Source organism: Nymphaea colorata, chromosome 12 (assembly GCF_008831285.2).
Source record: "Nymphaea colorata isolate Beijing-Zhang1983 chromosome 12, ASM883128v2, whole genome shotgun sequence".
NCBI classification, from domain to species: domain Eukaryota; kingdom Viridiplantae; phylum Streptophyta; class Magnoliopsida; order Nymphaeales; family Nymphaeaceae; genus Nymphaea; species Nymphaea colorata.
The window spans coordinates 7,526,544-7,542,178 of record NC_045149.1 but is presented as its reverse complement, the minus strand read 5'-3'; the positions used below and the strand labels follow the sequence as shown (position 1 = coordinate 7,542,178).

Sequence of the window (15,635 nt, the reverse complement as noted above, 5' to 3'; positions counted from 1 at the left end):
ATCATGCATTAACATAATATATACACGATAAGTCTACAAAATAGTAGTGAAGATATAATTTATGATTGTCAGCTCGCAAACGTCAAATGACTAAATGGTTGATTACGTAAAAGCATAGTCATAGAAAATACGTTTTTTTCTAAAAAAAATTCGAAAAAAACATGACAGATTAAATGGCCGTTTAAAACTAAAAAAAAAAGCATTTCTTTGAAAAAAGCGTTAAACAAAAACTCGCTTTTAACCCGTTTTTAACATGTTTTTTGGCTTTTTTTTCACTTTTTTTTTCATTTTTTTCAGTTTATTATTATTATTATTATTTTTATTTCTTGCAAATCTACTTACCTTATGTTTGTGTTATTAGTTTCTCACTTATTTTATTTTCCTCCCATTTTACTTTTTAAAATTTTTAAAAAATTTACCATATTTTCCTTATTTTTTATGTTTTTTTCAAGCTGGACGTAGAAAAAAACCTTGCCAATTAAAACTCCGAGATGTTTTCTGTTACTATTATGCGTAAAAGTGTATGGTTCATTCAGCTGAGTCTAGGTTGTCTCACGCCATCAAGATATTGACTTGGCCGAGCTTGGTACTGAGTACTACTACTTTTGAGCTTAGTGCAGTGTTGATCCATTTCTGTTCCATTTTCTTTCTTTCTTTCTTCTTCTTTAAATAACGCAGTCAAGTTCTGTTTGGAACCAACCAGGTTCATCACCTTCCATGGACTATGTAATTTCGGCATGCTGCAATTGTAGTGTTTATGAGATCAATTCCTTGTTTTAAGTTTGTACTGTTCCTCAAATCGATCTTCCCAAATCCTCGAAATGAAATAAGTTCATGTCTAATTGAATCACACACATTCACAGAAAAGAGCCATATACAAAATTTTTTCTGGAATTACCATTTTTCCTGTTACCTAATTCAGATAATTATGTTAAACCGCTCACATGTCCTAGAAATGCTCTTGCATGTTGATATTTGTCATCTGATTACAAAGACCATAAAAGTTTGAGATTCGTTCATAAGTTGCTTATAGAGGCTTCCTGCATGTGATTATGGCAAACTTTATGAGGTTCTTCTTGTAGCCTTCCATCATTAGTGGCATCACCATTGCTCCTTTCATGGTTTTCCATCCTGTGGAATCAAATACCATTGGAAAATGAATACTTGGAATTTCGGAACACAAAACAAATATGAGGGTGATTGAACAATCTTTTCCTTGGAAAATCAGACAATTACCAGCTCTAAGCATGGAAATGAGGCCTTTTAAGGTTAATGCTGATCTGATGACAGCAGGCCAAAATGGTGCCACATGCTCGGACCAATCTGCTGTCTTGATATCCTGCTTACCACAAGGAAAAATAAACATTAAAATAAGAAAAATGTGATTTTTTGTTGGTGAAGATGTTATGTAAGTTCGTGCTATTTCTCTATATATTTAATTTTACAAGTCGGGAAATTTTGAATATTGGTTTCAAAGTGGGTAGGTGTTGAGAAAGGAGAGGAAGAAGAAGAAAATCAAGAGAATGAAGAAGATGAACGTAGAAGAAGAAGAAGAAATTTATTGAGAGAGAATGGATTGAATACAACTCACCTAGAACCAATCATGATCCTTAGCCTCTTATTTATAGTGTGTAGATGGAGAATCTAGAATGTCGGTGGAGTATATTGGAGTATACTTATATCTATTCACTACACCAAGAATATGTGAAATATCTGGTCAAGTGCATACCATTGCATTCATCATGCTTCCAATAGCACCGGCATAAGGAACATGTGACATGTACTGTTCTTCTTGACTAGTTTGTGGGGAGGCCTCGGTAGACAACCTTTTGAATTGGGCATCTGAAGGCAAAGAGTTTTCAGATGTCTTTACCATTCCGAAGTGATGTGAGACCTTCTTCTATAGGGTTTTTTGGTTGAGATAGACTTTTCCTTCTTGTCTGTCTAGATCTTTCATCTCAAATTCTTTGTAAGGCAGTTGCTTTAGTTTGTCAATTTCAGACTTTTCCTTGGTAACTATAAGTATGTGATTCACGTAAAACAGCAAATAGATCAATAAGTTATTAGGTAATCTTTTAAATAAACATAAGAATCATACTTGTTTCTTACCAAGTCATGGCTAAGTATGAAGGAGTTGAATCCCCAGTACGACTGTTTTGGTGACTGTTTCAGCCCATATAGCCATTTCTTGAGTAAGCAGATTGTAGAATTCCTCAACTTGGAGGTAATTAATGCTCTAATTCCAAATCAAGTTTGCTGCTACAGGCAAAAGTAAACAAATTGATGTATGTTTAACGATAGGAGATAAAACATTATTATAGTCAATACCTTCTATTTAGCTATATTCTTTAGCAACCGGAAGTGTTTTATATTTAATGTATCTATCATTAGTTTCTTTTTTCTGGAAGACCCACTTGCAACCGACTGTCTCTTTTCTTTAGGTTCACTAAGACCCATGTATATTGGAAGAGACACGATTTTTATGGAAGAGATGAAAACAACTCTTTTCTCTAGGGAGTTGATGGATAAAGAGCTTACTATGGTTTGATGGTAAGAGGAACACACAAAGAGCTAGTAAACAATATTAGATCTAAATCAACTTGAAACAAACCTGCCAATATGCTGACAAAGATTCTGCCTCGAAACAATTCGAGTATTGTGTCAGTAAGTAGAAATATTAAAGAAACATGCTTATTTGGCTAAGGTGGAGGTTTGTAGAAGCGTGCAGATAAACTGGACCTTCAAAGAACCTTTATGATGTTGTCAAATATACTCCACAGACATTCCATATTCTTCATCTACACTATAATAAGGGTTTAGGAATCATGTTTGATTGTAGTTGAGCTATATTCAATCAATTCTCTCTCAATAAACTTCTTGTTTTTCTAAGAAACAAGTTACATATAATGTTCCTCTTGATTCTCATATCTTGAGTTCCTCCCTTTCTCGACAATAGGTGAGTAAAATTTCCAAACTTTTACTTTGTGGGCAGCAAAAGGCTCTATGACAACACCCTTTACAGCTGCCCTCTCACCATTTGCTTTACACAATTCAGAACTTATTTCAAAGTTTGTGGAAAAATACTGACACCTGAAGCACATTTTGTGAAACCACATCTGGAATTCGGAAAGGAGAAGGTATTTACTGATAACAACTTAAAAATGGAAAACAGCAGTTGACATTAATTACCTCCAAGTTGAGGGATTCTGCAAGTTTAGCATAATCTGCAGCGGAGCACCATGCAGGAAGATAGAATGCATCGCATATCTTCTTCAACAGATCCACCTCCTGCGGCTGTAGCGACTCCTCATTGGGCTGCAGATTCCGGTGGCACCACGTCACGATGATGATCGTTGCTCCGGGAGCGGCGACTCGCGCTAACTCACTCACAAACTGTCAAAACACACCTTGTGAGCAGAGAGAATACCCAAAGAGTTTTTCTGCATCAGTAAGGTTTAAGAATTTCCTAGCATTAACAAGAGTCATATAAAAACTAAGAGATTTGAATGCAACTTTATTCATGTTTTAATTGTATTATTGGATATAGTAGTTAGGAAAGATAATACAAACTAATGAACTTAAGATTTTCTTTCTTAAGTGTAGGTTGGTCTTTTGTACACATATTGATCCAACATAACTTAGGATTGTCAGGGAAATGATCGTCATTTAATTTAATGTGTATCCCATCCCCTTTTTCACGAGATATTGAGTCACACAAGCTCTCTCTTCTTCTCACCATGTTTCCCATCACCAACTCATGTCGTGGATTTTGGGACTTGCAGCAGATTTAAGGGAAAAACTATTCTCATCTTTCCTTATGAAACAAACACCCATTTAAATACGTCGCCACTGCAGTGGTTTCATGATTTCCCATGTAAGCTCGGGAGCAGATCAAGGGCGGAGCCAGGAACTTTTGGCTTAAAGGCATTTATACACAGCACCTAAATTCTAAACCTTTCAAAAATTGAAATTGTTTTAGTAATACTAAAATGTTTGAGGGGCACAAAGTGGAAATAAGCAAAAGACATGGGGCACCGATATCTGAAAAACAAATTTTATGAAAGGATCCAATATGTAAATAACTAGAATTTGTGGAACCATGTGGGCAACTGCCCACACAAGCCCAAATGTGTCTCCGCCCAGATATTGGAAAAGATCCAACAACCCGACGTTGTGTCCAGATTAAATCTGGATCTGATTGCATGTAAAATTTGGATCTGATGTCAGACATTTGGTTCAAGCTTCAACTGAAAAACTTCCACCCCACTCATCCATGTATGCATCTAGATCAGATTACCGGATTGAAATCTGTCCATGTTATCCTCAGGACCCGTTTGGCAAATGGAAAAGTTTGTAATTGTTCCATGAATCTGCCTAACAATTCAAAGCATATTCCTAAAACACTTTTTAAAGTATTTCATTAATTTATCTCGATCATTGGATCATAATCATGAAACAGTTATATGCTGTTCTGTTTGCCAAACGGGTCTTTATGGGTCGTTGTGCTTTAGATTTTCTCAAGCTTGATGCCTTGGACTGCTGACTGACTAATACCATGGAAAAGTTTTCCCACATTCTACCCAGCATATGTTTGGGGAGAAAATGATGATCTTGTAAACCAATCAAACAAGAAAGTGAGTGCACCTTCTTCTTGTCAGGCATGTGCTCTCCACTCTCCATGGACCAAACCAAGTCAAACTCCCCATCTGAAAAAGGCTGCTCCAGTGCATCTGCAACCCGGAAGAACACCTGCACGCAGTCACCCGATTTCAATGACCCAGAACTAGATAGAAATTAGAAGATCAGAAAACAAGTCCACTGTTTGACAACGTTGGTCGGCGATAGAATTGGAATCTTCCTTTCAGAGAGGCTCTCTCCACAATCTGCAGAAAAAACTAACTATGCTTTGTAAAACTTGTCATTCGTCACAATTAGGGTTTTATTTCAAGCTGGTTTGGTTGAACCATAGTCACAAATAACGTCTCGGAGTTTTAAACCGTGAGGTTTTTCTTGGGTATAATATAGTAAACTTAAAACAAGGAAACAATAAAAAAATATGGTAAATTTTTAAAAATTTAAAAAACTAAAAATGGGAAAAAAATAAAATAAGTGAGAAATTAATAACAGAAACATCAGAAGATAGGTAGATTTGCAACAAATAAAAAATAAAAAAATGAAAAAAGTGAAAAAAGGTGAAAAAATGTGTTAAAAATTCGTTAAAATGTATTTTTTTCGTTTTTAACATTAAAAAAAAACATGTTTTTTTTAGTTTTAAATGTCCATTTAATTTATCACGTTTTTTTTTCATTTAAAAAAAAAAACGCGTTTTCTGTGACTATGGTATAAATGCCTTTTAAGCCAAAAGTTCCTGGCTCCGCCGTTGAACGAATCGATATTTGCCATTTGCCTGTAGTCAAGTCCGAAAATTTGAGTTAGACCCATATTTGGATTCGAATCCAAAAACATATCTCAAATTTAAATCACATCACTAATCTGATCCTCATTTTTTTTAATCAACCCAGACCAACAAAACCTGAATCAGACAAGATGGTGTCAGATGTCTCCTTCACATGGAGAGAGTCCAAGAAGCAAAATAATAAGGGCAATGAGAAGTAGAAAATGGAGTAGTTTGAGTATCTTCTCTTTTAATAACAGGAGAGTAACATGCAGATGGATCTCACTACCAGAGACCACTTAATAAACAATTATTTTTATAATAGGGGAAAAGAAAAGCTACTAACTTGATCACTGAGCCCTTGGGATGATGAAAGTTCATTGGCTCTTTTGGCCTGAAAGGGACTCAAAGTGATGCCCTGACATTTTGCCCCATACTTCCTAGCAAGGTACCTGGAGCTGCCTCCAATTCCACACCCAACATCTACAATCCTCTTGGGCCTCCCTTCCTCATCATCTGCAATATTCCATAGATTAGTGGAATTGAATCAAATCTACCATGCTGCTTATTCAAAGAATATTCATTAACTCAGTGTGAATTGACAACAATATTAGTGTAAATGTGATTCCAAATCATAAGGACTTTAAAATATTTGAAAATGATTAGAAAATAAATAGTATATTACACTCAGCACCATTGAACCGGTTCGGGGAATTCGTCGATTTGCTGCCAATTTGATTTGAATTGACCGATTCAGGCTGATTTTGCAAGCATTGGTGAGAATTTCACCACATTTTCTACATAGCCAATTCGCTTTGTATAGTAAAATGTGAATAGAACAATCATGACCAGTAGTGGAGCCAGAAATTTTAAACAGCGGGGCGCTGTACACCGACCAAACAAAATTTTTAAAAAATTTCACAAAGACCCTCATATTTTGTAAAATTTTTACAAGGGCCTAATTAATTTTTTTTTTAAACAGTAACAAGTAAATTTTTTATTATTTAAAATCAAGAAGGAAGCCATAGCCCTTTCTAGTGCCACTTGGGTCTGCCCTGTTTCAAAAATTAAAATAGATTCATCAAACACTTTGTTACATTGTTTTATGAATCTACTTCAACTTTAGGGCAGATTCAATATATAGTAACAATATGTTACTGTCACCAAATAGGGTATTAAAAACTTCCTACTGAATGACCATCTTGAGTAATATTTGGTATGATGCTGACTTCCTACTCTTGTTTAATTATTGGTTTTGTTTTTATAGTTAGAAATGGAATCAACTTTCCATAGTACAAGAATTGTCCAATAGCCCCATACCTAACTTGACTATGGAGTTGTGAAATTACAAAAACATGTTGTATGAATTGATGCATGCACTCTAATGGTAAGCTAACTGGTAAATATAGGACTAACATTGGCCCGGCTAGCTACAAATCTGTCCGGTTTATTCGACCGAATGGGCCTACCGGGCCCCTGATGGTCAGGTCGCTACCTAGGCCCGCCTGTTATTTTGTTGGGTTAGGTCGAGCCGGTCTTGATAGGTCGAAACCCGATGAGTCCGCAAAGGTACCTAAGCCCAAGCCCGTGTTGGGCCGAGGTACTAGGTACCCATCGGTGATTCGGCTCGGTGCCAAGCCTAATCAAATATTGGCTGATACTTATCATTGCATATCAGCTCATTCTGTTTTTTCTCTTATTTTTCAAATTTGAAACCTTAATTTAAATATTTCTAAACTAATTTATCAAATTTATAACATAGAAAGCTTGTATCGGCCTCGTAATGGCCGATACGACATATATAGGCCGATGCGTTTTAATATGAATGATACTCATAATAACATGGGTATAAATTATAAGGATTAGTGAGAGCAGAAAAAGTTGTTCTGATATGTCTCATCTCATCTTTGAAAGTAGTGTTCCACTTTCCACTTTCCGGATGCATTTTGCCGGACTTTCATTATTTTTTTCTGTTAATATATATATATATATATATATATATATATATATATATATATATATATATATATATATATATATATATATATATATATATATATATATATATATATATATATATATAAGAGACAATTGGCACGCGATCCGATACATACAGCCCTCAGATAATTGGCAGTCGATAAGACAGCTTTTCATTTATTGGCTTAAAGGCTGCATCCACATATGGCAGGCATTATCAATCGGATCCTTTGAAATTGTCATGAATTTATTTTAAAAGCAAAAGAAATTAAAAATATTGTTGTAATGGTGCTTGATACAGCTGATATGCAGCATCATAGGCTCTTGGTAGAGTATATATATATATATATATATATATATATATATATATATAAAGTTAACTTTAGAAATTAGTAGGTATATATAGATAATAACTTTTTTCCCTCTATCAATCCCTAGGGTGGATTTCCTGAAAAAATTGATGGCATATACGGCTGTGTGCAGCTAATGTAAATATTAATTATGACTTATTTTACTCTTAAAATGCAAGAATCTGGTCTGATCTGTTATGTAAAAGAAAAACTAAAAAAGTTGAACCATTTATTTTCTTAAAAAAATAAAAAAAATATTAAAGAGTTACGCAGCAACTTCACCGCCCTACAGTGGCGAAAGTAGATTTTTTTTGGCTGAAGGACTGTCAGTTCAGGCTATGTAATTTTGAATCAATATACTATAATTTAAAAAAAGAAAAAAGAAAAAGAAAAATTGATTGGGCAGTCCGGACCACTGCCCACATGTGCCCGATGAATCTCCGCCACTCCCTAACTCGAAATCCATGCACAAATATACATAACAAGTTGATACTGCAGCTGACGCAAGCTCCACGTGATGTTGTCTTCCACGGATTCTCCCGTCCGTATGCAAGTTGCCCGCCATTGGTAGCAGAGAACCGAATTACAGCAAGACCGTGATGGACCCAAGCAGAAAACTGACGTGAAAGTTCATGTTTGTTTCAAATCCATCTTCTTTTTCTACACATAACTTTTGAAAACTTAGTTAATCTTGCTCTCTGTTTTCTCATCTTGGTAACCTAAAAGAGAATCATATCCAAACTAACCTGAAGATATCGATCATACACTAGATCTATCTACTCAAGAGATGATGCCGAATCTTGAAGATCATGAGCAATGAAAAGAAAACGGTTCAAGAGAAGAAAGCAAACCGGGTACGCCGGCGAAGCTCAAGGCCTCCTCGATCATCCGCAACTGCGCCGACCGGTGGTCGGAAAGCGAGGCCTTCTCGCCGGGCAGGTAGAACCCATGGTGCATGTGCTCTCCCCAGATACCCTCCCATGCTCCGGAGGACTCGTCGTAGAACTCCGCGATCCCTTGCTGCAGCCTCTTGGCCTCCGCCTCTGGCTTGGCCGGATCGGAGTCCGACGGCGAGCTCCACAGCGCCCGAGCCCAGTTGGTCATGGAGGAGAGAGGGCCGAGTTTGGGAGTCGGCGCTGGGAGAGACTGGAGCGTCTGAGATGCCATTGAGACGGCTATGAAGAAACAAAGCTTCTTGAGATAAGATGGCGAGGATGGTTGGAGACGGCACCCCAGCTGCCCACTTTATATGGAGGCTGAAGAAAAGTATGCAGTTGGAGTATTTTCGAAATTAGTTATAAAATAATATATTTTAGATTTTTTAAACAATTTTACAGTTTTTTTTATTATAAAAACTTAAATAGTGGTATTTTGGTCATCATGTTAATTATTAGATAATACATTTTTTTGTTGGGTTTTGGATGTGGCTGGATTGAATAAATGAGCGTAAACTACTCAAAGCTGCTCTGACTGGCTAATGACTAATGAGACCCATCAACTTCACTCTTTAAACGAAATCATATTTATTATGGAGAGCACACCCCAAAACCCTTTGATCTGCAAAAATTTTGGAATTTATAGAGTCGTCGTGCTTATAAAAAATTCCTAACTCCGTCCCTCCTCTACAATCTTATTGATAAAAGAATTAACTATTTACAACAAAAGATGGATCTCGTCACAATATCAAAGCCCTTTTACCTGTTCTTAGAAAAGAAGTTGGAGATTTTGTTCTTGGACATGCGTTTTCTAGGTTTTGTTTGTTTCATGTTTCCTTTTTTTGTCCCCCCTCCCCTCCAAGGAGGGCTTTTCCTCGGGGATTGAGGGCATTTTGGTCATTTTTACACTAAAATAGTGTATGTGATAATATCACACGTGTTTGAGAGAACAAAATTGCATGAATACTCATGAACATGAAAAAACAAGTTCCCGTAGTTACCTGACTTACCATTCTCTAGCCAGGTCTCGATCAGTCGGTCTACCAAACCCCCTCTGCATGACACATCATTTATATAGTCCATCTGTCATATACCAAGGGGCTTTGCAGACTTGATACTGGATCAATAACACACACACACTATATATATATATATATATATATATATATATATATATATATGGATCTAAAATTTCTCAGTTATTTCTAATGAGTCAACAATTTTTAGCTTCGCATATGGTTGTAATAGTCTTCTAGAGGCAGTGTGGCAATACTAACATATTGTTACTGTATTGAATCTGCCCCAAAAACTGGAACAATTCATGAAACACTTGTTACAATATCCTATGAATTTACCCAGTTTTTTGGGGCATGGGCAAAATGTTAGTGTTGCCAAACACCTTTTTAATACTTTTTGTTGAGCATAGTAGCTACCTCAATCGTATGTCACAAATATACGGATTGTTGAGATGCTTAATTAAGCTCAAGGAAACTGCTAGCCCTAACTTTTTTTCCGCAAGGGCTTTCGTCATTTTGAGAAAGAAAGAGAAAGGCAGTTTTATATGGCACCCTTTTATATATGAACACTTTTTATGGATATATCTCACCAATTCAAGTATTTGTCCTTTGATATTTCGATAATCAAAGATCTACTGATGCTTAAATGTAGCTCATTATCCCGTCCATCTCACCTACCACAACTCCTCAAGTACAATCTTCACTCCAACAGGCGGAGGTAGGGCCTGTGGTGTTACGTGCAAGTTGAAGTATATGGAGATCTGATCACTGGCACCGACACAACTTTTGACTTTGAAGGCACGAGAAATGACAGGGGTTTTGGCTCTTGTTCATGCAACTAGTTTAATTCTCTTGCTCTTCATTTTTTGTTTCAATAAAAATTTGCATGTGTTGATGCCAACTTTATAGAAATATCAGATTCTGAATCTAATAGCAAGAAGATTCAGTACATGCTACTACCCTAAAAGTTTTTAAGAGACTGCACTCAATTTATCTAAACAGGTTTTAGTGATTTCATCCATTTTTCACTTTGATAGTAGTCGATTTGAATATGATTTTGGACCTTGCGCCCAAATTCACCCTAAAATAGGGTGCATGGCCACAGCGTCCTGGTGCTTTCGCTACAGTTGCAGTGCTGTCACACTAGGTGCACAACACGCATGGCCAATCCTGACTGAGCTAGCCGAACCTGGGTTTTGGTCAAGCCTTTTTTTTTTTTTTTTCTAAATTGAAAGTAGATGAAAAAATTAAAATTAGCATGAAAACCTTGTTATATTAAAAAAAAGCAATTCAAAATTTGAGATTTGGTTCCAAGACTCTCTACAAATACCCCTCAAGTCTTTTCTCTTTGATATAAGCTAACCCTTGGACGACTTCTAGAGTCTTCTCACATGAAGATTTAGAATTTCTTCTTCTAAGATTTAGAGTTTTTTTCTATTTCTCTTCTTCTTCTTTTCCAACTTTGGGTGCTAGCTTCTTCCTCCACTTCCATTCTTCAAGGAAGCATGAGGAGAGCTCTTAGGAAACATTCTCAATACCTTGGCAACTCATTGGGATCATATAAAAAACAAGATTCGTTACTTCCAACCGTTCCACTGAGAAGTATGTAGTCAATATCTCATTCGCTTCCTTTCGTCATCTTCCCATGGCCATTCAAGAAAACTCTAAAATCTCCTCCCTGGAGTTAAGAGATACGTTTAAGTGCATAGGGAGAATAAGCAAGGTGAAATAAAATTTGATATTCATTTCTAAGCTTGAAATATATTTCCTTCTTTGCTCATTGAATGTGTGCATTGCTTGTGCTTACGATAATGTTCATGCGTTGATTGTTTTCCAATTAATATGTGAATGAATGACAAAGATGAGTGCTTGGGTTGAGATTCATTTGTTACATATTAATTTTTAATGTTGAGATTTGACCAGTCTGAAGAAACCCTTATATATATATATATCTATCTATATATATATATATATATATATATATATATATATATATATATATATATATATTAAAACACATTTTCATTACATTCTTATGTTTACTATTGATTATTTAATTTAATTACTCGATTAGGGATCTCAAGGAGCACTCTATTACATTATTAACTTTTCACCTCATGTATCTCTCTCTCTCTCTCTCTCTCTCTCTCTGATTTAAAATCCTATTTTCTAAACTCTCATATATATATATATGTATCCCTGTCTCTCTCTCCTCCTTTTGATTTAAAGTCTTCTTTTATAAACTTTTATATATGAGTGAGTGAGTGTGAGTGTGAGTGTGTATATATAAATCTTCTTTTATAAATTTTCATGTATGTACATATGGGTTTTTATTTATGATTTTTTATATATATATATATATATATATAATTTTCTCTCCCTCTTTTTTTCTCTCTTTCACTCTTCAAAATGTCTATTTTTTAAGACTTGAAAATAATGATTTTTCATTTATCGACTTCGTTAGGACCAAAACTTAGTTAATGGTAACCTTTGATGATCTACAACCCACTCCACTTTAATTTTTTTTTTCTTTAGAATTTTTTTTTGACAAAATGCTAGAGGATATGCAACCAAACATAGTGCTTTTAAATGAATGTTATAGTATAAATTAATGACTTATTAACATAGATTTCTAAAATTTTTAAAATAGCACTTGCAACGATTTCTTAATCCAAAAATCTTTGAGATATCAATCTTCAAAACTAATATCAAGCACCAAACTGCATTTACCAGGAAAAAGATGTTTGAGTAAATATGAAATGCATTAGGAATCAACATAGCTCTTGGATTAGTTACCCCGGTAAAAGTGCCGATGTTGACCAATCTTTATACCGATGAGCAAATCTCCTTTTTATTATGAAAACTATTTTTTAAAAAGCACTCTCAAAACCAAAAACAAATTTTGGGATGCAAACAGTATGCCGAGTCAGCTCAATCAATCTGAAAAGTACATTCGTCAATTAATATGTAGAGAATTGCCTATCAAAATGATGAGAAAAAAAGAAGCAAAAAAAGCAAAAAACAAAAAAGAGAAGAAATACAGGTCAATGAAAATTCTAAAACTATGTAATTGAGCGTCCCATCAGAAGAATAGACTCGTGGAAGTGTGGTGGATAGTAACTTTCATTTAGGAACCATTCTTTTGCCTTTTAAGGTCAAGTGCAACTATTTTTAAAAAATCAGATATGAAAAAGAAAAATTGATTAAGAAATCAAGTCGGATTTAGATTTTAAGAAATGACATCTAATGATATTCAAAATAAGTTCCCATATACATAAATATCTGGTTGGATTCAAATTTGGATCAGATTTAGTTTCAAATAAATGTCATGTATCCAATACTCTTACATTTTGAAAAATGGTCAGACTTGGCTCAAGGTTAGGATGCATATTTTAATGTAAAAAATGGATCTAGATCCAGATCTGGATTCGGATCAAATTCAGATTATGAAATCAGATTTCAGATTTGGATATAACTATTCTTTATTTGAATTCCAACATGAGTTGAAATCTGAATATGTAAATATCATAAAAGGTGGGTTAAAAGTATTATCTGATTTCAATCCAATCCATTAACATCCCTACAGCCCTTATCTTTCAATATTTTGTTTCATACCTTAATTTCCAGATTTCCACAATAATCTCTCATTGTTATGTGTCAGTTCATTGTTGCATGCCACCAAATATTAATGAAGAAATGTGTTATGGTAAAGACTAATAATTTTGTTTAGCCACTAAAAGGAATTATGCCATAAATAAAGGAAACGGGCAGAGGGGAGCCAATTTTATTTTTGTCTATAGGGTACTAATTATTAACAAAATTTCAATTGGCCATGTTACAGTAACCCGGGTCTTGTGGGGTTGTCTCGACCTATTAATTTAATTTTTCAACCACTAATTTAAGTTTTCACCCATCCATGGAGCCCTCACCTATCTATGCGAAACATGTAGAAATCACCTATCTATGCGAAACATGTAGAAACCACTAATTTAAGTTTTCACCCATCCATGGAGCCCTCACCTATCTATGCGAAACATGTAGAAACCACTAATTTAAGTTTTTACCCACCTATGGAGCCCTCACCTATCTATGCGAAACATGTACAACCCTCAAGCTGCATAATGAGTTGGTTCAAACTGTCAGTTCATTAATTGGCATTGCGTGCCGTACTCTCTGCATGACATGGCACTTCTGTCGGCCTGGTGTCATATACCAAAGGGCGCGGACTTGACACTGGATCAAGAACGCAAATTTAATATGGTCGCTGGTACAGATACACCTAAGACTGAAGCCACATGTGGGCATACATAGGTAGTTGCCCACACAATCCCATCCAAAAAAACTACTTATTTACACATTCATTTACTCTATCTATTTATATATTTTATATGCAAATACCACTTAATCATTTATGTTATATATATAGTGTGTGTGCTTTCATGGATCAAAATTTTTAGCTCTAGGTGTGACCATACCAGTTTTTAATGGGAAGTTTGGCAATAGTAACATATTGTTAGTGTTCTAAGGTACTTGATGAAGCATATCAAGGAACAGCTGTTTTTTTTTTTACAAGCGTTTTCATCATTTTAAGAAAGGAAGAGAAATGCACTTTTAAATAGTGCCTTTTCATATAAATGACACTTTATATGGAATGTACCACCAATTCAAGTACATGTCCTTCTGATATTTTAATATCTACATCAATATCTATAAATCAAATTTTTACCTTTAATATCAATCACATGAAAAAAGGTGATGTCAATATATCCAATTTAAATCAAATAATCGATCAAACTCTTTTGAACAAATGGGATATGAAAAAGAAATATTAATATTCGATTAAGTTGGTTTTATGAAATGATATCCGATGGGATTCAGGATCAGATTCGTATATTCATAATTGTTTGATCAGATTCAGATTTAGATTGGATTTAATTTTAAATAAATATCATATATCTAATACTCTTATATTTTGAAAACCAATTGATTCAGATATTAATATAAAAATCATATTTCAGATTCGAATTCGAATAGTTTTCTTTGTTTGCATTTAAATCTAAATAAAAATCAAAATATATGAATATGTGTGAAACATGAGTATGGTTAAAACTATATTTAATTCTAATCTGATCCATTAAAGTCCCTACTTATTAGGCCACTATCTTTCTATGTTTTGCTCCATACCCTCATGTCAGCATCCCCACAATAATCTCTCAATCTAATGTGTCAGTTCATTGATATTTATTAACATTCATCAAACGGCAGGTTGCAGTATTATAATGAAGAAATGTATCATAATAAAGACTATATATATACATATATATATATATATATATAAGATAATTGCATGATAATTAAAATATCAAATCTAAGCCATTTCATCCTAAATCAAACTTGTCAAATGTTTCTTCCTCTACCCCTCCTTAAGCCTATGCTACCGGTACTCATGGGTACTTGACGGGTACCTGGTACTTGGTTCGATCGGGCTTAGGATCGAAAAAGCCAAACCAAGTTAGCCGGTGCCCGATTTGCTTTTTTGTTTTTAATTTTTATTATTATTTTAATAATATATATATATATAATTAAAATATATTATATTTTTATTTTAATCGAGCTGAGCCAGACTTAAGTTTCAAAAGCATAAACCAACTCAAACCCAACTCTTATCGGGCTGGACCAGCCCGATGCCAAGGTCTACCCATCCCTTCCTCTCTCCCCATGTCATTTCTCTCTCTCCTTTTTTTCTCTTTCTCTCTCTCCCTCTCTCATGTTGTTACAAAGGGGCCCCAATGGGGCTCGAATGGCCGAGCAGATGTGATGTCTTTGTATATTCAATTATAACTAGTCACCGTTTAGAATATATATAATATATATATAAGCTATTCAATATTTCAAATTCAATCAACTTTAATCTAATAACCAGAAAAAAATTTGTGGTGGAGATGTATTCTAACAAAAAAAT

General features: G+C 34.7%; 1 protein-coding gene across 1 annotated transcript; it reads right to left on the bottom strand.

Moving 5' to 3' along the window:
- Nucleotides 1-822: 822 nt before the first annotated feature.
- Nucleotides 823-8,936, bottom strand: LOC116265400 (probable tocopherol O-methyltransferase, chloroplastic). The gene is made up of 6 exons (XM_031645981.2): nt 8,574-8,936; nt 5,742-5,911; nt 4,645-4,749; nt 3,190-3,393; nt 1,237-1,339; nt 823-1,131 (listed from the first exon to the last, which is right to left on the bottom strand). The coding sequence occupies exons 1-6, from the start codon at nt 8,887-8,889 to the stop codon at nt 1,028-1,030; spliced, it is 1,002 nt and encodes a 333-aa protein (XP_031501841.1). The 5' UTR covers nt 8,890-8,936; the 3' UTR covers nt 823-1,027.
- Between the last annotated feature and the right edge of the window lie 6,699 nt (nt 8,937-15,635).

Bases quoted from the DNA above. Each gene is read 5' to 3' on its own strand.
- LOC116265400 (XM_031645981.2), bottom strand. From the start codon at position 8,889: ATGGCATCTCAGACGCTCCAGTCTCTCCCAGCGCCGACTCCCAAACTC. The intron at 4,750-5,741 runs GTTAGTAGCTTT...GACTGCGTGCAG, and splicing joins CCCAAGGGCTCAGTGATCAA to GTGTTCTTCCGGGTTGCAGA. The intron at 1,132-1,236 runs GTAATTGTCTGA...TTGATTCCACAG, and splicing joins CATTTCCATGCTTAGAGCTG to GATGGAAAACCATGAAAGGA.